Raw genomic sequence first — 20,180 nt, forward strand, 5'->3', positions numbered from 1 at the left:
GTACAGTTGAAAGTAAAGTAGTGTTAGTCTGAAGAGAGAGTAGAGTCAATTTATAGAGGAAAAAGAGGAGAGAGGGGGGGTAAGAGGGGTAGGGGGGGAGGAGTGGGTGGAGAAAAAAAAAAAACAAAAAACAAAAACAAAAACAAAAAAAAAAACATGCAGTGTTTCTGATGGCCGAGTCTTGGCCGCGGTTACAAGGACATTAATTCTAGCCATAGGGGGGGCCAGAAATATAGCTTATGTTGGGGTGGGGTTCCAGGCAGCTAACATCATGTCATGCTGCTCCAGTTGGTTGCATTTATAATAATGCAGCCTTTCCAAAGTCAATAGCTCATCTACAGCCAAGCACCATTCATTGAGAGTAGGCACCTCCCCCGATTTCCAGTGTCTGGGTATAAGTTTCTTTGCTCCTGTGAGCATGATTAGGAGAAGAGCCCTCTCATGTCTGCTCAAGGTGTCAGGGAGATGTATGAATAGTATTGTTTCGGGCGAAACTGATATAGGTGTGTTGAGCTTTTTTGTCATTTCCCCTATAACAGTCTCCCAGTAAGCTGTCAATTTGGGGCAAGCCCACCAGGTGTGTATAAGCGTACCCCTCTCACCGCATCCCCGCCAGCATAATGCAGATGTTGCTGGGAAGAATTGATGAAGTCTGGCGGGTGTGTAATACCATCTAGTCAACAACTTGAGTTGTATTTCTTGGACGGTGGCAGAAACTGAGGATCGTTTGACCAGTCTAATCGATTTTAGCCATTCGTCTTCGTCAATAGTGTTGTTGAGATCCCTGTTCCATAGTCTAGTGTATGATGGGAGTTGAGTGTCCGGAGGGGTGAGCAATAGTTTGTATATTTTTGAAATCAGTCTTTTTGGCGGAGTAAGCCCAGTGCACAGAGCTTCAAAAGGAGTGAGATCCCTGAGGAATTCGGATTTGTTTTTATAGTGCATTAGAAAGTGTGATAGTTGGTGGTATCGTAGCCAAGATGAGAATAAGTTCCCATATGTCTCTATCATGTCTTGATGTGTGCGTAACCTGCCGTCAACTAATGCGAAGTGAAGTATACCCTGTCTCAAACTGTGGGGAGGGCACATGCGCCTACTGAGGTCACAGTAAGGTAAGTCAGGGTTCTCCAAGATGGGCATCATTGGTGAAGGGAAGGTGGAGATATGTGTACTAGTGGAAATTAACCTGTCCCATTCTAAGAGTGTTTCTGTCGTTAAGTGGTACTTATTTAGTAGTTTGGGGCGTTTCGTAGCTGGGATCCAGGCTAGGGAGGCTACATTTTTGTGATGTAGAATTTGGCCGTCTATTTTGACCCACTGTTTTTGGTCGGTGTTGTGTGCCCATTCTGTCAGCCTCTGCATTAGTATAGCCTTTCTATATAATGTCAAGTCGGGAAACCCCAGTCCTCCCCTATCCCTAGGAAGGTACAGCGTCTTTCTAGGTATTCTCGGTCTAACACCTGTCCAGATAAATTGTTCTAGTGATTTTTGTAAGTGGGGAAGGAAATCTGCTGGTAAATGTATTGGCACAGTTTGCATAATATATAAGATTCTAGGCAAGATGTTCATTTTAATGAGGCCAATCTTTCCTAGCCAGGATAACTTTTTATTCCTCCATGAGGAAAGATCGTTAATTATATCTTTACGGAGGGTTAAATAATTGTTTCTGAATAGGTCAGAAGATTTTGCAGATAGATATATACCTAAATATTTCAATTTGTTAGCTGCTATGGGAACTTTATAGTTTGTAGCAAGGGACTGGACCTGGGCCGACGGGGAGTTGATATTAAGAAGTTCGGATTTCGAGAGATTTAAATGGAAGTTGGAGAGCCTTCCATATGTCGAGAGCTCTGTCAGGAGCTCGGGAACCGACGAATCGATATCGGTAAGGGTGTATAGAACGTCATCTGCGTACAACGCTTGTTTGTGTTCCATTTCACCTATCCGTACTCCTTTGATGTTAGGATTAAGCCGCACCTTCTGTGCTAATGTTTCGATCGATAGGGCAAACAGCAAGGGAGACAATGGACACCCCTGTCGGGTCCCATTTGATATGGTAAAAGTATCAGATAATGTGCCGTTTACTCTAATACGGGCATTGGGGGCCGAATACAAAGCAAATGTCATATTGAGAAATGGGCTTCCAAAGTTCATGGCCTTCATAACCCTGCGCAGAAAAAGCCAGTCGACCCGGTCGAAGGCCTTCTCCGCGTCCGTCGAGAAAAGTGCCATAGGCACTCCCTCAACCTGGGCAAAATTCAGGATTTGGAGGACCTTGTTGGTATTATCCCTCGTCTCCCTGCCAGGTATAAAACCTACCTGGTCAGTAGAGACGAGGCCTGCAAGGTATTTGTTAAGACGAATCGCCAATATTTTTGCCAAAATTTTTATATCTAAATTAAGTAAGGAGATGGGCCTAAAATTTGCCGGTGAGTCAGGGGTCTTGCCTGGTTTAGGTATTACAACTATGTGTGCCTCGAGCATAGTGTTAGGGAGTGACGGTTCCTCTATCAAGTTGTTAAAGAGTCGTGTCATCAATGGGCCTAGTGTGGCACCAAAGGACTTGTAATATTTTATTGAGAAACCGTCTGGTCCTGGGCTTTTTCCACTAGGGAAGTCTTTGATCGCTTGCTGAAGCTCAACTGTAGTTATGCTGGAGTCTAAGGTGTCTCTTTGGCCTGGCTCTAGCTGGGGTAGGTTTAATGTGGCAATATATTGGTCTATCAGGGACTCTCTACTAGGGGAATCACCCGCAGAGTCCCCTGCCTCCGATGTCATCTTTAGATTGTACAGTGCTTGGTAGTAGGAGTGGAACGATTTGGCTATTAGTTTGCTCCCCTTTATCATTAACCCACTTGGGGTTTGTAGGTGATGAACATGTGCCTTTAATTGCTTTCTACGTGTTGCTCTGGCCAGCAGTCTCCCAGGCTTATTGCCTCCTTCGTAATATTGCTGTTTCATGTGTAGATATCTGCGTTGATAAGCGTCCAGTAGGTATGTATTAAGATCTTTTTTAGCTGTATCTAGTTTGTTCCTAGTGGTTGTGTCTAATGGGTTTTTTTTGTGCAAGTCTTCTAGATGTTTTATGGTTTGTAGAAGTTGTGTATGTTTTAGTCTGTTTTGTTTGTTTAGGCGTGCCTTATGTTTAAGGAATTCACCTCTGATGACGCATTTATGTGCTTCCCAGACATTTGTGAGCGAGGTGTGCTGTGGATTATTATTTGTAAGATATTCCTCGAGCGCTTTTTGGATGTCTAATTTAATGATAGGGTCGTTAAGTAGAGAGTCATCTAGTCTCCATATGTAGGATGTGGGTGGGAAGTCTGGCCATTGTATTGTGCAAGTGACTGGAGCGTGGTCCGACCAGGTTATAGGACCAATTGAGCATTCGGTAACCATGTCAAGACCGTTTGAGTCCGTGTAGAAATAGTCTATGCGGGAATACTTATTATGTGGTGGTGAAAAGTATGTATAGTCCTTTGCGGTTGGATGTAAAGTGCGCCATATGTCGTGGAGTTGGACGTTTGAAATTGAGTTTTTCACTGCTTTTAGTATTTTGGGGGGGGTACTAGTAGTGCCATTTGACGTATCAAGTAGGGGGTTCATGGCGAGATTAAAGTCCCCGGAGAGGAAAACTGTACCTCTCGACAAATCTAGGAGGAGTTTTGAAACTTTAGTTACCAGGGTGTGCTGGTCAATGTTGGGACAGTACAATGTAGCCAAAGTGATTGGATGTTCGTATAGTGTTCCTACAACTATCAGGTATCTGCCCTCCGGATCTTTTACCACGTTCGTGGGTTTTAAGGGTAGTGAATGATGGATCAAAATACCCACCCCTCTTTTTTTTGTCTGTCCCGAGGCGAAATAAGCTGTGGGATATTGTGAATTGAACCACTTCGGTTCCTTCCCTTTCTGGAAATGTGTTTCCTGAAAAAACAATACATGGCTGTATAAATTTTTTAGGGCTCTAAAGGCTATGGACCGCTTACCTGGCTTACCAAGTGTTCCCCTTGGAGAGAAGGAGGGGAACACTGAGATGGAGTTAGGGGAAACTGGCGAACATTGCAACAGTGGGCAGTGGACTGTGGGTAAAGCAGAATCATCACTGTCTCACCAGACATGCCCACAGTACTAGAAGAGGCACCTGGAGAAAAAAAAAATAGTCAACACAAAATAGTAGTAAACATTTTCAACAATTGGGCTAATATGGGTAGAGTCTACAGGCTTGCATTTCTATATCAAGGCCCTAATTATATTACATGCAAAATTGAGGGTGGTTTCAGAACCCTTTAAAATTGTAAGTGGGGCATAATATATAGGTCTCCCTGTGTTTCTAGGGGGGTTTTGTTTCCTGTTATTTTATTATGGCCTGCAAAGGGGTCACAAGTTGTGTAATCTTATAGTCATATATACACCCCCATTACTCTAATAGCCCAGAGCAAACAACATTGAACTCATTTTTGGTTTTGCAATAGAGCCCATTAACATGAAAAGAACAGACCACACAAAAAAAAAGGATACAATAACGTCTATTCGGAGTTGAATACCCCAAGGACCATTATTTAACTATAGTCCTAGTCCATGTTTGAAAATTCAAGTGATGGGCCGGGCTAATCCGTGGGCTGAGTCCTGTTGTGGCTGAGTAGGACTGATGGAAAGGCCTTCCAGGAATATTTTTTCATCCGACCCTGGTAGGTACACAGCCGTTTTATTCTGGTGCGTGGCTATTATGGACACTGGAAAGCCCCATCGGTATTGAATTTTGTGAGCCCTGAGTTTGGATGTAATGTGTCCTAGGTCTCTTCTCTTCTGAAGGGTAGTGGGGGAGAGATCAGAAAAGATTTGCAGTTCTTCTCCTGCGTGATGGACTGGATGCTTGAGGCGGGCGCATCTGAGAATTTCCTCTTTGTCCTTATAATTTAAAAAACGGACGATGATATCTCTGGGAGGGGCCTTAGGTGGAGGTTTGGCCCTGAGCGCTCTATGAGCGCGTTCTAGAATGATATCTGGTGAAGAGGGGGAGTCTTTCAAGGTGCGAAACAGACTCTGGAGATACCCATCTATGGCAGGGGGGTGTATAGTTTCTGATATTCCTCTGAAACGGAGATTGTTACGACGTCCCCTATTATCAATATCCTCGATTTTGTCTGATAGCTGCTGTATCACTTCTGACTGACCCCTGATGTCTGTGCCCATTAGGACCATTGAGTTTGATTGTTCCAGTTGTTTAGCTTCTACTTGGGTGATTCTGGAGTCTAACACAGTGATGTCTTTTCTGAGGTCATTAAATAAGTGACGCATCTCCTGGACCGCATTTTTGATATCTTCTTTAGAAGAAAGATGCCGCAGGTCCTCTTTTGTAATTATGCATTGGCTCTGTAAGTCTGGATCCGTGGTCCTTGCGGCATGTCCACTCTGTGGTGCATCCATGCTGTCCAAGATTTGTGTGGGTGGCTGATCTATTTGCTTTAGGAATTTACTGAGTGGGCGTGCAGGTGTATTCTTGTCAGATTTATTTTGTTTTTTGCACGGCATCACTCAGTCCTCTTGCCGCTGTAGAAGAAGATCTTAGGAGAGGTCAGGACCTTCAGGGGATCATTACTATCTATGACCCGTATTGAGCATATAGTTAGGTGAGGTGGAGTGTGAAGGTGGCACGTTGTGTAGTAAGGAGAGAACAACTGTTGCTGTATATTTGTTGGATAGTTAGTTTAGACTCTGCAGTGGGCCCTTTCCTCTATATAAAGCTTTCTATATCCCTGCAGTGCTGTCAATAGAGGTGATATGCTATCTTTTATATTCTGAGATAGTTGGGGAGACCTCTCTCAAATAGTTTAATAGCAAATCTCCCTTTCAGTCATTGCAAATGAAAAGTTTTGTATGGCTTAGGGAAACAGGAGTAGTACAGGGGTCTGTCAGTTTACTTGTGTCGCTTCTCTCTGCCTCTCCACTTACAGTTTGTTTGTATATATATGCCTGTTCTTTAATCTCTATTGTTTTACCGTGACCCCCTTCTTTGCTTTTATGTTTAATAACTTTGTTTTAGCTGTGACAATAACCTCTGCTCTCAGTGTTGCTCCCCAGGTGCATAATCTGTAGCTACTAATGTCTTTCTCGCATATCCTGTTTTAAAGATGGCCGCGGTATTTTCACTGCCCTTGTAAAGCTTCTCTAGCAGATGGGATGCCCGACTGGATCTGTGTCTGGGCTAACTCTCTTGTGTATGAACCGGGGCAGTATCGCGGTCAAGGACAGTGAAGCTCATATGTGTGGGAGCGGGTGAGATCAGTGAAGCGCGCGCTGCGGCGCTGCTGTTATGGCCGCCACGTGGCAAGTTATGTTAGTCACTTGCTCACCGTGTCCCTTATCTGTGCCGCAGTACCGGGCGGGTCGGCACAGTTGAGATCGGGGCTGATGCGTCTGCCCTAGTAAAGGCCGCTCCTTTGATCAGTTGTAAACTGTTGCGGTTCAGATGGTAATTTTGCCAGGAGTTGGTGAAAGGCTTACTGATCCCAGGTTTTCATAAGTAGATGTTGGGTAGTTCAGATAAATTGGTATAAATGCATTGCACTGCTTGAGGGTTGAAGAGCTCTCTTAGAACGCTGCCATCTGCCTGCGTGGCTTGGCTCCGCCCCCCGTGATTTTTAATTTTATTTATTAATTTTGTTAGTGTCAGTCTCTGTGTGTAGTAAAATTATCTTTGATACTTTGATGTTGTACTCACAGTGGTTTTGTGTTTTTTCTTTCTCTCTTTATGCTAGTGTCTGCAACACAAGGCTTTCCACCCCGATGACCCTCTGCCTCCCATTGACCCGCAGTTACTGGCTATGTTAGAGATTCCAGCAGATATCAGATCCAAATGCAAGGCTCCATTAGCCAAGGTAAAGGAGAGCTTTCCACTGCAGGAGGCCAGCAAAAGGAAAGAGCAGAAAACTGGCCAAGATATTTTCCAAGACAAGTAAGTTCTTGTAAATGTGATGAATAAGTTATTTTATAAAAATTTGAATTTTAGCCTTTCCCCCTTTTAATCACTTTATTAAAATAGAGCTTGTGATAAAAATGAGTGAGTAGAATAATAGTCACTTCTGATTAGATTGCAGCATCATTTAATTCTACTATTGATCTTAATTGCCTTATTAATCTGTCACTCTGAAACAAAAGTTGAGTATTTGTCTTTGTTTGTAGGAGCCTATTCTCACTATTGAAACAGGTTGTAAATATGCTATATCATGTAAAAAAAAATTTGTAATCTGCATTAGATTAATTCAGCTTTGAATGCTTAGCAATTTGCGGAAAAAAAGGCAAAGCTTGGTCTGTGCATGCATTGTATAATACAAATTGCCACTTGGTAACAGCCTCTTGTGCTTTCACAGAAGAGAACTTTCCTAAAGTATATCAGTCTGATCCCGCCATTGCAGGTCACATTATATATACAGTATATATAATGTGTATGTGTGTGTATATATATATATATATATATATATATATATATATATATATATATATATATATATATATATATATATATATATATATATATATATATATATATATATATATATATACAGTTGTATGCAAAAGTTTAGTCACCCCTGACAATTTCCATGATTTTCATTTATAAATAATTGGGTGTTTGGATCAGCAATTTCCTTTTGATCTATCAAATAACCGAAGGACACAGTAAAATTTCAATAGTAAAATGAGGTTTATTGGAGTAACAGAAAATGTGCAATATGCATTCAAACGAAATAAGACAGGTGCATACATTTGGGCACCCCAACAGAAATATAGCATCAGTTTTTAGTAGAGCCTCCTTTAGCAGAAATAACAGCCTCTAGACGCTTCCTATAGCCTGTAATGAGTGTCTGGATTCTGGATTGAAGGTATTTTGCAAAACATCTCCAGTTCAGTTAGGTTTGATGGTTGCCGAGCATGGACAGCCCGCTTCAAATCACCCCGCTTCAAATCACCCCACAGATTTTCGATGATATTCAGGTCTGGGGACTGGGATGACCATTCCAGAACATTGTACTTGTTCCTCTGCATAAATGCCAGAGTAGATTTTGAGCAGTGTTTTGGGTTGTTGTCTTGTTGAAATATCCAGCCCCGGCGTAACTTCAACTTTGTGACTGATTCCTCAACATTATTCTCAAGTATCTGCTGATATTGAGTGGAATCCATGCGACCCTCAACTTTAACAAGATTCTCAGTACAGGCACTGGCCACACAGCCCCACAGCATGATGGAACATCCACCAAATTTTACTGTGGGTAGCAAGTGTTTGTATTGGAACGCTGTGTTCTTTTGCCGACATGCATAATGCCCCTTGTTATGACTAAGTAACTCAATCTTTGTTTCATCAGTCCACAGCACCTTCTTCCAAAATGAAGCTGGCTTGTCCAAATGTGTGTTTGCATACCTCAAGCGACTATGTTTGTGGCGTGTGTGCAGAAAATGCTTCTTCTGCATCATTCTCCCATACAGCTTCTCCTTGTGCAAAGTGCGCTGAATTGTTGAACGATGCACAGTGACACCATCTGCAGCAAGATGATGTTGTAGGTCTTTGGAGGTGGTCTGTGGGCTGTTTTTGACCATTCTAACCATCCTTTGCCTCTCCGATATTTTACATGGCCTGCCACTTCTGGCCTTAACAAGGACTGTGCCTTTGGTCTTACATTTCCTCACTATGTTCCTCACAGTGGACACTGACAGCTTAAATCTCTGCAATAGCTTTTGTAGCCTTCCCCTAAACCATAATGTTGAACAATATTTGTGTTCAGGTCATTTGCGAGTTGTTTTGAGGCTCCCATGTTGCCACTCTTCAGAGGAGAGTCAAAGAGAACAACAACTTGCAATTGGCCAACTTAAATACTTGTTCTCATGATTGGATGCACCTGTCTATGAAGTTCAATGCTTAATGGGCTCACCAAACCAATTGTGTGTTCCAATTAATCAGTGCTAGGTAGTTACAGGTATTGAAATCATCAAAATGACAAGGGTGCCTACATTTATGCACCTGTCTAATTATGTTTTGATGCATATTGCACATTTTCTGTTAATCCAATAAACCACATTTCACTACTGAAATATTACTGTGTCCTTCAGTTATTTGATAGATCAAAATTAAATTGCTGATCCAAACACCCAATTATTTTTAATTGAAAATCTTGGAAATTGTCAGGGGTGCCTAAACGTTTGTAAACAACTGTGTATGTGTGTGTATATATGTGTATATATGTGTGTGTGTGTGTGTGTGTGTGTGTGTGTGTATATATATATATATATATATATGTATATTATATGTGTGTGTGTATGTGTATATATATATATATGTGTGTGTATATATATATATATATATATATATATTTATATATATAGTTCCATCAAAAAAGGCACTCACTGGTCTTCATAAGAAATAACTTTTAGGTCATCATAAAAAAAAGAATGTCTTTTTTTATGGTGACCTAAAATAAAAGTTATATCTGTTTTTCTCATACCTGGATTTGAGAGGCCCTAGATTTCTAGGGGCTGTGGTCAGAGTTTTCCAGGGTTACGTATCGTAATTCAACTCCTTCCTACCAGGAGCAGGTTCACCTCTCTAGAATAGCTGTAACTGGTGGGAGAGGCGTTCTATATATGTATAGACCTGGAGGGCATGTATGTTTAAGTTCTTGAGTTTTGCCTTTTCTGTCAAACACTTTCAGTTTGTTTTTCTTTCCTCTGGCCTGGCTATAGCTCTCAGAGGGGGCTATATTGCCAGTGATCAGGTTTCAGTGAATTGCTGTTATAACTTTCCTGGACGTCATAAGCTTCATGCTCTATCTTTTTAACATGCAAGCTCTCAAACTGTTGTTTTTATTCATTCCACGGATGGAAGTGAATCTGAACATGAGTTACCTTGTTCCAGCTACAGTGGTAGTTTCTTAGAGTCCATATTAGTTTCCCTATCTGAATTTTTTTTTTTGACAGAGGTCAGAAAATAGTGGATTTCTCCTGTTAAGTGTAGTCAGTCCACGGGTCATCCATTACTTATGGGATTATATCTCCTCCCTAACAGGAAGTGCAAGAGGATCACCCAAGCAGAGCTGCTATATAGCTCCTCCCCTCTACGTCATACCCAGTCATTCTCTTGCACCTAACTAATAGATAGGACGTGTGAGAGGACTGTGGTTGTTAAACTTAGTTTTTATTTCTTAAATCAAAAGTTTGTTATTTTAAACAGCACCGGAGTGTGTTGTTTTTTTCTCAGGCAGCATTAGAAGAAGAATCTACCTGAGTTTGTGTATGATCTTAGCGGTCGTAACTAAGATCCATTTGCTGTTCTCGGCCATTCTGAGGAGTGAGGTAACTTCAGAACAGGGGACAGCGGGCAGGGTTCACCTGCAAGGAGGTATGTTGCAGTATATTATTTTCTAAGGAATGGAATTGACTGAGAAAATACTGCTAATACCGATGTAATGTAAGTGCAGCCTTAAATGCAGTAGTAGTGACTGGTATCAGGCTGATATGTATGTATGTTTACACTGAGGTATTTCTAGGGAATGGAACTTCACTAAGAAAATACTGTATACATTTAACTTATATTTGAGCCTCCACTGCAGTGAAAGCGACTAGCAGCAGGCTTATTAATAACATTTCATAATTTTATTTTTAAACGTTTACTGGCATGTTAATCGTTTTTCTCTGAGGTACTTGGTGATAAAACTTTATGGGCATTATTTTTCCACATGGCTGTCGTTTGCTTATGAATAAAATCAGTTTTCTGAGCTTCCCCACTGTTGTATTATGAGTGGGAGGGGCCTATTTTGGCGCTTTATTGCGCAGTAAAAATTCAGTCACAGTCTTCCTATTTCTTCCTCCATGATCCAGGACGTCTCTACAGAGCCCAGGGGTCTCCAAAACTAGTTTTGAGGGAGGTAATCACTCACAGCAGACCTGTGAGACTGTGTTTTGACTGTGATAAAAACGCTTAGATTAAATTGTTATCCGTTTTTGGGTACTAAGGGGTTAATCATCCATTTGCTGGTGGGTGCAATCCTTTGCTAACTTAATGCATTTACTGTGAAAATTTGGTTGCTATAACTAATTTGGTTCATTGTTATTTCAACGGTGACAGTTTTTTTGTGCTTCTTAAAGGCACAGTTACGTTTTTTATATTGCTTGTAAATTTATTTGAAAAGTATTTTCCAAGCTTGCTAGTCTCATTGCTAGTTTGTTTAAACATGTCTGACACAGATGAATCTCTTTGTGCAATATGTTTAAAGGCCAATGTGGAGCCCAATAGAAATTTGTGTACTAATTGCATTGATTCTACTTTAAATAAAAGCCAATCTGTACATGTAAAGAAAATTTCACCAGACAACGAGGGGGAAGTTATGCCGACTAACTCTCCTCACGTGTCAGTACCTTCGTCTCCCGCTCAGGAGGTGCGTGATATTGTGGCGCCAAGTACATCAGGGCGGCCCATACAAATCACTTTGCAAGACATGGCTAATGTTATGACTGAAGTATTATCTAAATTGCCAGAATTTAGGGGTAAACGCGACCACTCTGGGGTGAGAACAGAGTGCGCTGATAATAATAGAGCCATGTCTGATACTGCATCACAATTTGCAGAACATGAGGACGGAGAGCTTCATTCTGTGGGTGACGGATCTGATCCAAGTAAACTGGACTCAGACATTTCAAATTTTAAATTTAAGCTTGAGAACCTCCGTGTATTACTAGGGGAGGTATTAGCGGCTCTGAATGATTGTAACACGGTTGCAATTCCAGAGAAAATATGTAGGCTGGATAAATATTTTACGGTACCGACGTGTGCTATTCCTATACCTAAAAGGCTTACAGAAATTGTTAACAAGGAGTGGGATAGACCCGGTGTGCCTTTTTCACCCCCTCCTATATTTAGAAAAATGTTTCCAATAGACGCTACCACACGGGACTTATGGCAGACTGTCCCTAAGGTGGAGGGAGCAGTTTCTACTCTGGCTAAGCGCACCACTATCCGGGTGGAGGATAGCTGTGCTTTTTCAGATCCAATGGATAAAAAGTTAGAGGGTTACCTTAAGAAAATGTTTGTTAAACAAGGTTTTATATTACAACCCCTTGCATGCATTGCGCCTGTCACGGCTGCGGCGGCATTCTGGTTTGAGTCTCTGGAAGAGACCATTAGCTCAGCTCCATTGGATGAGATTATAGACAAGCTTAGAGTCCTTAAGCTAGCTAATTCATTTATTTCTGATGCCGTAGTACACTTAACTAAGCTTACGGCTAAGAACTCCGGATTCGCCATTCAAGCGCGCAGAGCGCTGTGGCTTAAATCCTGGTCAGCCGATGTGACTTCTAAATCTAAATTGCTTAACATACCTTTCAAAGGGCAAACATTATTCGGGTCCGGTTTGAAAGAAATTATCGCTGACATTACTGGAGGTAAGGGCCATGCCCTGCCTCAAGACAGAGCCAAACCAAGGGCTAAACAGTCTAATTTTCGTGCCTTTCGTAACTTCAAGGCAGGAGCAGCATCAACTTCCTCCGCTCCAAAACAGGAAGGAACTGTTGCTCGCTACAGACAGGGCTGGAAACCTAACCATTCCTGGAACAAGGGCAAGCAGGCCAGAAAGCCTGCTGCTGCCCCTAAGACAGCATGAAGTGAGGGCCCCCGATCCGGAAACGGATCTAGTGGGGGGCAGACTTTCTCTCTTCGCCCAGGCTTGGGCAAGAGATGTCCAGGATCCCTGGGCGTTAGAGATCATATCTCAGGTATATCTTCTGGACTTCAAAGCTTCTCCTCCAAAAGGGAGATTTCATCTTTCAAGGTTGTCAGCAAACCAGATAAAGAAAGAGGCGTTTCTACGCTGTGTACAAGACCTTTTACTAATGGGAGTGATACACCCAGTTCCGCGGTCGGAACACGGACAAGGCTTTTACTCAAATCTATTTGTGGTTCCCAAAAAAGAGGGAACCTTCAGACCAATCTTGGACTTAAAGATCCTAAACAAATTCCTAAGAGTTCCATCGTTCAAAATGGAAACTATTCGGACAATCTTACCTATGATCCAAAAGGGTCAGTACATGACCACAGTGGATTTAAAGGATGCCTACCTTCACATACCGATTCACAAGGATCATTATCGGTACCTAAGGTTTGCCTTCCTAAACAGGCATTACCAGTTTGTAGCTCTTCCCTTCGGGTTAGCTACGGCTCCAAGAATCTTTACAAAGGTTCTGGGCTCTCTTCTGGCGGTACTAAGACCGCGAGGAATATCGGTAGCTCCGTACCTAGACGACATTCTGATACAAGCGTCAAGTTTCCAAACTGCCAAGTCTCATACAGAGTTAGTTCTGGCATTTCTAAGGTCGCATGGGTGGAAGGTGAACGTAGAAAAGAGTTCTCTATTGCCACTCACAAGAGTTCCCTTCTTGGGGACTCTTATAGATTCTGTAGAAATGAAAATTTACCTGACAGAGGACAGGTTAACAAAACTTCTAAATGCTTGCCGTGTCCTTCATTCCATTCAACACCCGTCAGTGGCTCAATGCATGGAGGTAATCGGCTTAATGGTAGCGGCAATGGACATAGTACCTTTTGCACGCCTGCATCTCAGACCACTGCAATTGTGCATGCTAAGTCAGTGGAATGGGGATTACTCAGATTTGTCCCCTATGCTGAATCTGGATCAAGAGACCAGAGATTCTCTTCTATGGTGGCTTTCTCGGCCACATCTGTCCAGGGGGATGCCCTTCAGCAGGCCAGATTGGACGATTGTAACAACAGACGCCAGCCTGCTAGGTTGGGGCGCTGTCTGGAATTCCCTGAAGGCTCAGGGATCATGGACTCAGGAGGAGAGACTCCTTCCAATAAACATTCTGGAATTAAGAGCAGTTTTCAATGCCCTTCTGGCTTGGCCTCAGTTAGCAACTCTGAGGTTCATCAGGTTTCAGTCGGACAACATCACGACTGTGGCTTACATCAACCATCAGGGAGGGACAAGGAGTTCCCTAGCGATGATGGAAGTCTCAAAGATAATTCGCTGGACAGAGTCTCACTCTTGCCACCTGTCAGCGATCCACATCCCAGGCGTGGAGAACTGGGAGGCGGATTTCCTAAGTCGCCAGACTTTTCATCCGGGGGAGTGGGAACTTCATCCGGAGGTATTTGCCCAACTGCTTCGGCGTTGGGGCAAACCAGATCTGGATCTCATGGCGTCTAGCCAGAACGCCAAGCTTCCTTGTTACGGATCCAGGTCCAGGGACCCGGGAGCGGTACTGATAGATGCTCTGACAGCACCTTGGGTCTTCAACATGGCTTATGTGTTTCCACCCTTCCCGATGCTTCCTCGATTGATTGCCAGGATCAAACAGGAGAGAGCATCGGTGATTCTAATAGCGCCTGCGTGGCCACGCAGGACCTGGTATGCAGATCTAGTGGACATGTCGTCCTGTCCACCATGGTCTCTGCCTCTGAGACAGGACCTTCTGATTCAGGGTCCTTTCAAACATCCAAATCTAATTTCTCTGAGGCTGACTGCATGGATATTAAACGCTTGATTCTATCAAAGCGTGGATTCTCGGAGTCAGTGATTGATACCTTAATACAGGCTAGGAAACCTGTTACCAGGAAAATTTACCATAAAATATGGCGTAAATACTTGCATTGGTGCGAATCCAAAAGTTACTCATGGAGTAAGGTTAGGATTCCTAGGATATTGTCTTTTCTACAAGAAGGTTTAGAAAAGGGTTTATCTGCTAGTTCGTTAAAGGGACAGATCTCAGCTCTGTCCATCCTTTTTCACAAACGTCTGTCAGAAGTTCCAGACGTTCAGGCTTTTTGTCAGGCTTTGGCCAGGATTAAGCCTGTGTTTAAATCTGTTGCTCCGCCGTGGAGCTTAAACTTAGTTCTTAACGTTTTACAGGGTGTTCCGTTTGAACCCCTTCATTCCATTGATATCAAGCTGTTATCTTGGAAAGTTCTGTTTTTAATGGCTATTTCCTCGGCTCGAAGAGTCTCTGAGTTATCGGCCTTACATTGTGATTCTCCTTATCTGATTTTTCATTCAGACAAGGTAGTTCTGCGTACTAAACCTGGGTTCTTACCTAAGGTAGTCACTAACAGGAATATCAATCAAGAGATTGTTGTTCCATCATTGTGCCCTAACCCTTCTTCAAAGAAGGAACGACTTCTGCACAATCTGGACGTTGTCCGTGCCCTGAAATTTTATTTGCAGGCAAATAAAGATTTTCGCCAAACTTCTTCCCTGTTTGTCGTTTATTCTGGACAGAGGAGAGGTCAAAAAGCTTCGGCTACCTCTCTCTCTTTCTGGCTTCGTAGCATAATATGTTTAGCCTATGAGACTGCTGGACAGCAGCCTCCTGAAAGAATTACAGCTCATTCTACTAGAGCTGTGGCTTCCACTTGGGCCTTTAAAAATGAGGCCTCTGTTGAACAGATTTGCAAGGCTGCAACTTGGTCTTCACTTCACACCTTTTCGAAATTTTACAAATTTGACACTTTTGCTTCTTCGGAGGCTGTTTTTGGGAGAAAGGTTCTACAGGCAGTGGTTCCTTCCGTGTAAAGAGCCTGCCTGTCCCTCCCGTCATCCGTGTACTTTTAGCTTTGGTATTGGTATCCCATAAGTAATGGATGACCCGTGGACTGACTACACTTAACAGGAGAAAACATAATTTATGCTTACCTGATAAATTCCTTTCTCCTGTAGTGTAGTCAGTCCACGGCCCGCCCTGTTTTTACGGCAGGTCTAAATTTTAAATTAAACTCCAGTTACCACTGCACCCTATAGTTTCTCCTTTCTCGTTTGGTTTCGGTCGAATGACTGGGTATGACGTAGAGGGGAGGAGCTATATAGCAGCTCTGCTTGGGTGATCCTCTTGCACTTCCTGTTAGGGAGGAGATATAATCCCATAAGTAATGGATGACCCGTGGACTGACTACACTACAGGAGAAAGGAATTTATCAGGTAAGCATAAATTATGTTTTTTTCCTTTTTGCCTTTTCTTTTTGGCATTCTACTATTTGGCCATTCTGTGGCTCAATATATGGAGGTAATTGGTCTGATGGTTGATTCATTGGACCTCATTCTTTGGCTCGATTCCATCTGAGTGTCTGCTGTTATGCATGTTCAAATAGTGGACCTGGGGATCCTGTGGCTCTGTCTTGCAGGATAGATCCAGAATTAGTGGTAGATCACTCGCTTAGATTGCGGGAGGTAGCAGGATTGTTACCCGCATTTTCCAGTTCTCAGGTGCTTCTGTCTCGGGGCTTATGCTTCCAGAGATTTTCCTGAGTAATAGTGAGCTTGCTTGTTGGACGGTGATTGTCACGAATACCTCAGGATTTAGCTGCTAAGGGGTTAATTCTGTTTAGCCAGTGAGCTAAAAAAGATTTGTTTTTCAAGAACAACTGTGTGTTTGTGTTTTCTTTGATGTGCCAGAACCCCTCATAAATAGTTTCTAAGACCCATTCCTCCAAATGTTATTGTGTATGCATTGAGTCATAAAGCCAGTCAAGCTGTCAGCTCCAGAGATACAACACAGTGCCTCAGTCCCAGAAACTAATAAGGTCAATAAAAGGACATTGGTACAATGTAGAGATGTGTTTAAGACATATTATGGCTTTAAATGAAGGGAAGTATGACAACCCTGTCATACTTGGTATCAAATTGATGCTCCCAATGAAACTAAGAGATTGCCTATCAGTCTATATAAAAATAGATTTACCTAGCAGAAATTATGTGTTCTGTAATTTCAGGCAAAGACTTAGAGTTTATTGAAGGCCATAAAAGACAGGGGGTTTCTTAGCCCACCCAGGAGGGTGTGGTCAGGCAACTTGATCTCTGGAAAAACATAATTTATGCTTACCTGATAAATTTATTTCTCTTGTAGTGTGTTCAGTCCACGGGCCATCCATTACTTATGGGATATATTCTCCTTCCCAACAGGAAGTTGCAAGAGGATCACCCAAGCAGAGCTGCTATATAGCTCCTCCCCTCACATGTCATAACCAGTCATTCGACCGAAACAAGACGAGAAAGGAGAAACTATAGGGTGCAGTGGTGACTTGAGTTTTAATTTAAATTTAGAACTGCCTCAAAAAGACAGGGCGGGCCGTGGACTGAACACACTACAAGAGAAATAAATTTATCAGGTAAGCATAAATTATGTTTTCTCTTGTTAAGTGTGTTCAGTCCACGGGTCATCCATTACTTATGGGATACCAATACCAAAGCTAAAGTACACGGATGATGGGAGGGACAAGGCAGGAACATTAAACAGAAGGAACCACTGCCTGTAGAACCTTTCTCCCAAAACCAGCCTCCGAAGAAGCAAAAGTGTCAAATTTGTTAAATTTTGAAAAGGTATGAAGTGAAGACCAAGTTGCAGCCTTGCAAATCTGTTCAACAGAGGCCTCATTCTTAAAGGCCCAGGTGGAAGCCACAGCTCTAGTGGAATGAGCTGTCATTCTTTCAGGGGGCTGCTGTCCAGCAGTCTCATAGGCTAAACGAATTATGCTACGAAGCCAAAAAGACAGAGAGGTGGCCGAAGCCTTTTGACCTCTCCTCTGTCCAGAATAAACGACAAACAGAGAAGAAGTTTGCCGAAAATCTTTAGTTGCCTGTAAGTAGAACTTCAGGGCACGGACTACATCCAGATTATGCAAAACACGTTCCTTCTTTGAAGAAGGATTAGGACATAATGATGGAACAACAATCTCTTGATTGATATTCCTGTTAGAAACTACCTTAGGTAAAAACCCAGGTTTAGTACGCAGAACTACCTTGTCTGAATGAAAAATCAGATAAGGAGAATCACAATGTAAGGCAGATAACTCAGAGACTCTTCGAGCCGAGGAAATAGCCATCAAAAATAGAACTTTCCAAGATAACAGCTTAATATCAATGGAATGAAGGGGTTCAAACGGAACACCTTGAAGAACTTTAAGAACTAAGTTTAAGCTCCACGGCGGAGCAACAGTCTTAAACACAGGCTTAATCCTAGCTAAAGCCTGACAAAAAGCCTGAACGTCTGGAACTTCTGCCAGGCGTTTGTGTAAAAGAATAGACTAATTCAACGAACTAGCAGATAAACCCTTTTCTAAACCCTCTTGTAGAAAAGACAATATCCTAGGAATCCTGACCTTACTCCATGAGTAACTCTTGGATTCACACCAATATAAATATTTACGCCATATCTTATGGTAAATTTTTCTGGTAACTGGTTTCCGAGCCTGTATTAATGTATCAATAACCGACTCCGAGAAACCACGCTTTGATAGAATCAGGCGTTCAATCTCCATGCAGTCAGCCTCAGAGAAATTAGGCTTGGATGGTTGAAAGGACCCTGAATTGGAAGGTCCTGCCTCAGAGGTAGAGACCATGGTGGACAGGACGACATGTCCACTAGGTCTGCATACCAGGTCCTGCGTGGCCACGCAGGCGCTATCAAAATCACTGATGCTCTCTCCTGTTTGATCCTGGCAATCAATCGAGGCAGCAACGGAAACGGAGGAAACACATAAGCCATCTTGAAACCCCAAGGGGCTGCTAGAGCATCTATCAGCACCGCTCCCGGGTCCCTGGATCTGGATCCGTAACAAGGAAGCTTGGCGTTCTGGCGAGACGCCATGAGATCCAGTTCTGGTTTGCCCCAACGATGAATCAGTTGAGCAAAGACCTCCGGATGAAGTTCCCACTCCCCCGGATGAAAAGTCTGGCGACTTAGAAAGTCCGCCTCCCAGTTCTCCACGCCTGGGATGTGGATCGCTGACAGGTGGCTAGAGTGAGACTCTGCCCAGCGAATTATCTTGGAGACTTCTAACATCGCTAGGGAACTCCTGGTTCCCCCTTGATGGTTGATGTAAGCCACAGTCGTGATGTTGTCCGACTGAAATCTGATGAACCTCAGTGTTGCTAACTGAGGCCAAGCTAGAAGAGCATTGAATATTGCTCTTAATTCCAGAATATTTATTGGGAGGAGTTTCTCCTCCTGAGTCCACGATCCCTGAGCCTTCAGGGAGTTCCAGACTGCATCCCAGCCTAGTAGGCTGGCATCTGTTGTTACAATCGTCCAATCTGACCTGCGAAAAGTCATTCCTTTGGACAGATGAACCCGCGACAACCACCAGAGAAGAGAATCTCTGGCCTCCTGGTCCAGATTCAGTAGAGGGGACAGATCTGAATAATCCCCATTCCACTGACTTAGCATGCATAATTGCAGCGGTCTGAGATGCAGGCGCGCAAATGGCACTATGTCCATTGCCGCGACCATTAAGCCGATTACTTCCATGCACTGAGCTACTGATGGCCTTGGAATGGAATGAAGGACACGGCAAGCATTTAGAATCTTTGATAACCTGGACTCCGTCAGGTAAATGTTCATCTCTACAGAATCTATCAGAGTCCCTAGAAAAGGAACCCTTGTAAGTGGTAACAGAGAACTCTTTTCCACGTTCACTTTCCACCCATGCGACCTCAGAAATGCAAGAACTATCTCTGTATGAGACTTTGCATTTTGAAAACTCGACGCTTGTATCAGAATGTCGTCTAGGTACGGAGCCACCGCTATGCCTCGCGGTCTTCGTACCGCCAGAAGTGAGCCCAGAACCTTTGTAAAAATTCTCGGGGCCGTAGCTAACCCGAAGGGAAGAGCTACAAACTGGTAATGCCTGTCTAGAAAGGCAAACCTTAGGTACCGATAATGGTCTTTGTGAATCGGTATGTGAAGGTAGGCATCCTTTAAGTTCACTGTGGTCATATACTGACCCTCTTGGATCATGGGTAGGATGGTTCGAATAGTTTCCATTTTGAACGATGGAACCCTTAGGAATTTGCTTAAGATCTTTAGGTCCAAGATTGGTCTGAAGGTTCCCTCTTTTTTGGGAACCACAAACAGATTTGAGTAAAACCCTTGCCCTTGTTCCGTTCGCGGAACTGGGTGGATCACTCCCATTACTAAGAGGTCTTGTACACATTGCAGAAATGCCTCTTTCTTTATTAGGTTTGTTGATAACCTTGACAGATGAAATCTCCCGTGTGGAGGAGAAGCTTTGAAGTCCAGAAGGTATCCCTGAGATATGATCTCCAACGTCCAGGGATCCTGGACATCTCTTGCCCAAGCCTGGGCTAAGAGAGAGAGTCTGCCCCCCACTAGATCCATTTCCGGATAGG

General features: G+C 43.1%; 1 protein-coding gene across 1 annotated transcript in view; it reads left to right on the forward strand.

Annotated features, from left to right (window-relative positions):
* Positions 1-20,180, forward strand: part of XRCC5 (X-ray repair cross complementing 5) — a 484,719-nt gene that overhangs the window by 264,116 nt on the left and 200,423 nt on the right. The window contains exon 15 of the mRNA XM_053698104.1: positions 6,762-6,958. Coding sequence (XP_053554079.1) covers positions 6,762-6,958 — 197 coding nt within the window. The remainder of the gene's footprint in view (positions 1-6,761; positions 6,959-20,180) is intronic.

The sequence above is a fragment of the Bombina bombina genome, chromosome 1, assembly GCF_027579735.1.
Source record: "Bombina bombina isolate aBomBom1 chromosome 1, aBomBom1.pri, whole genome shotgun sequence".
NCBI lineage: Eukaryota > Metazoa > Chordata > Amphibia > Anura > Bombinatoridae > Bombina > Bombina bombina.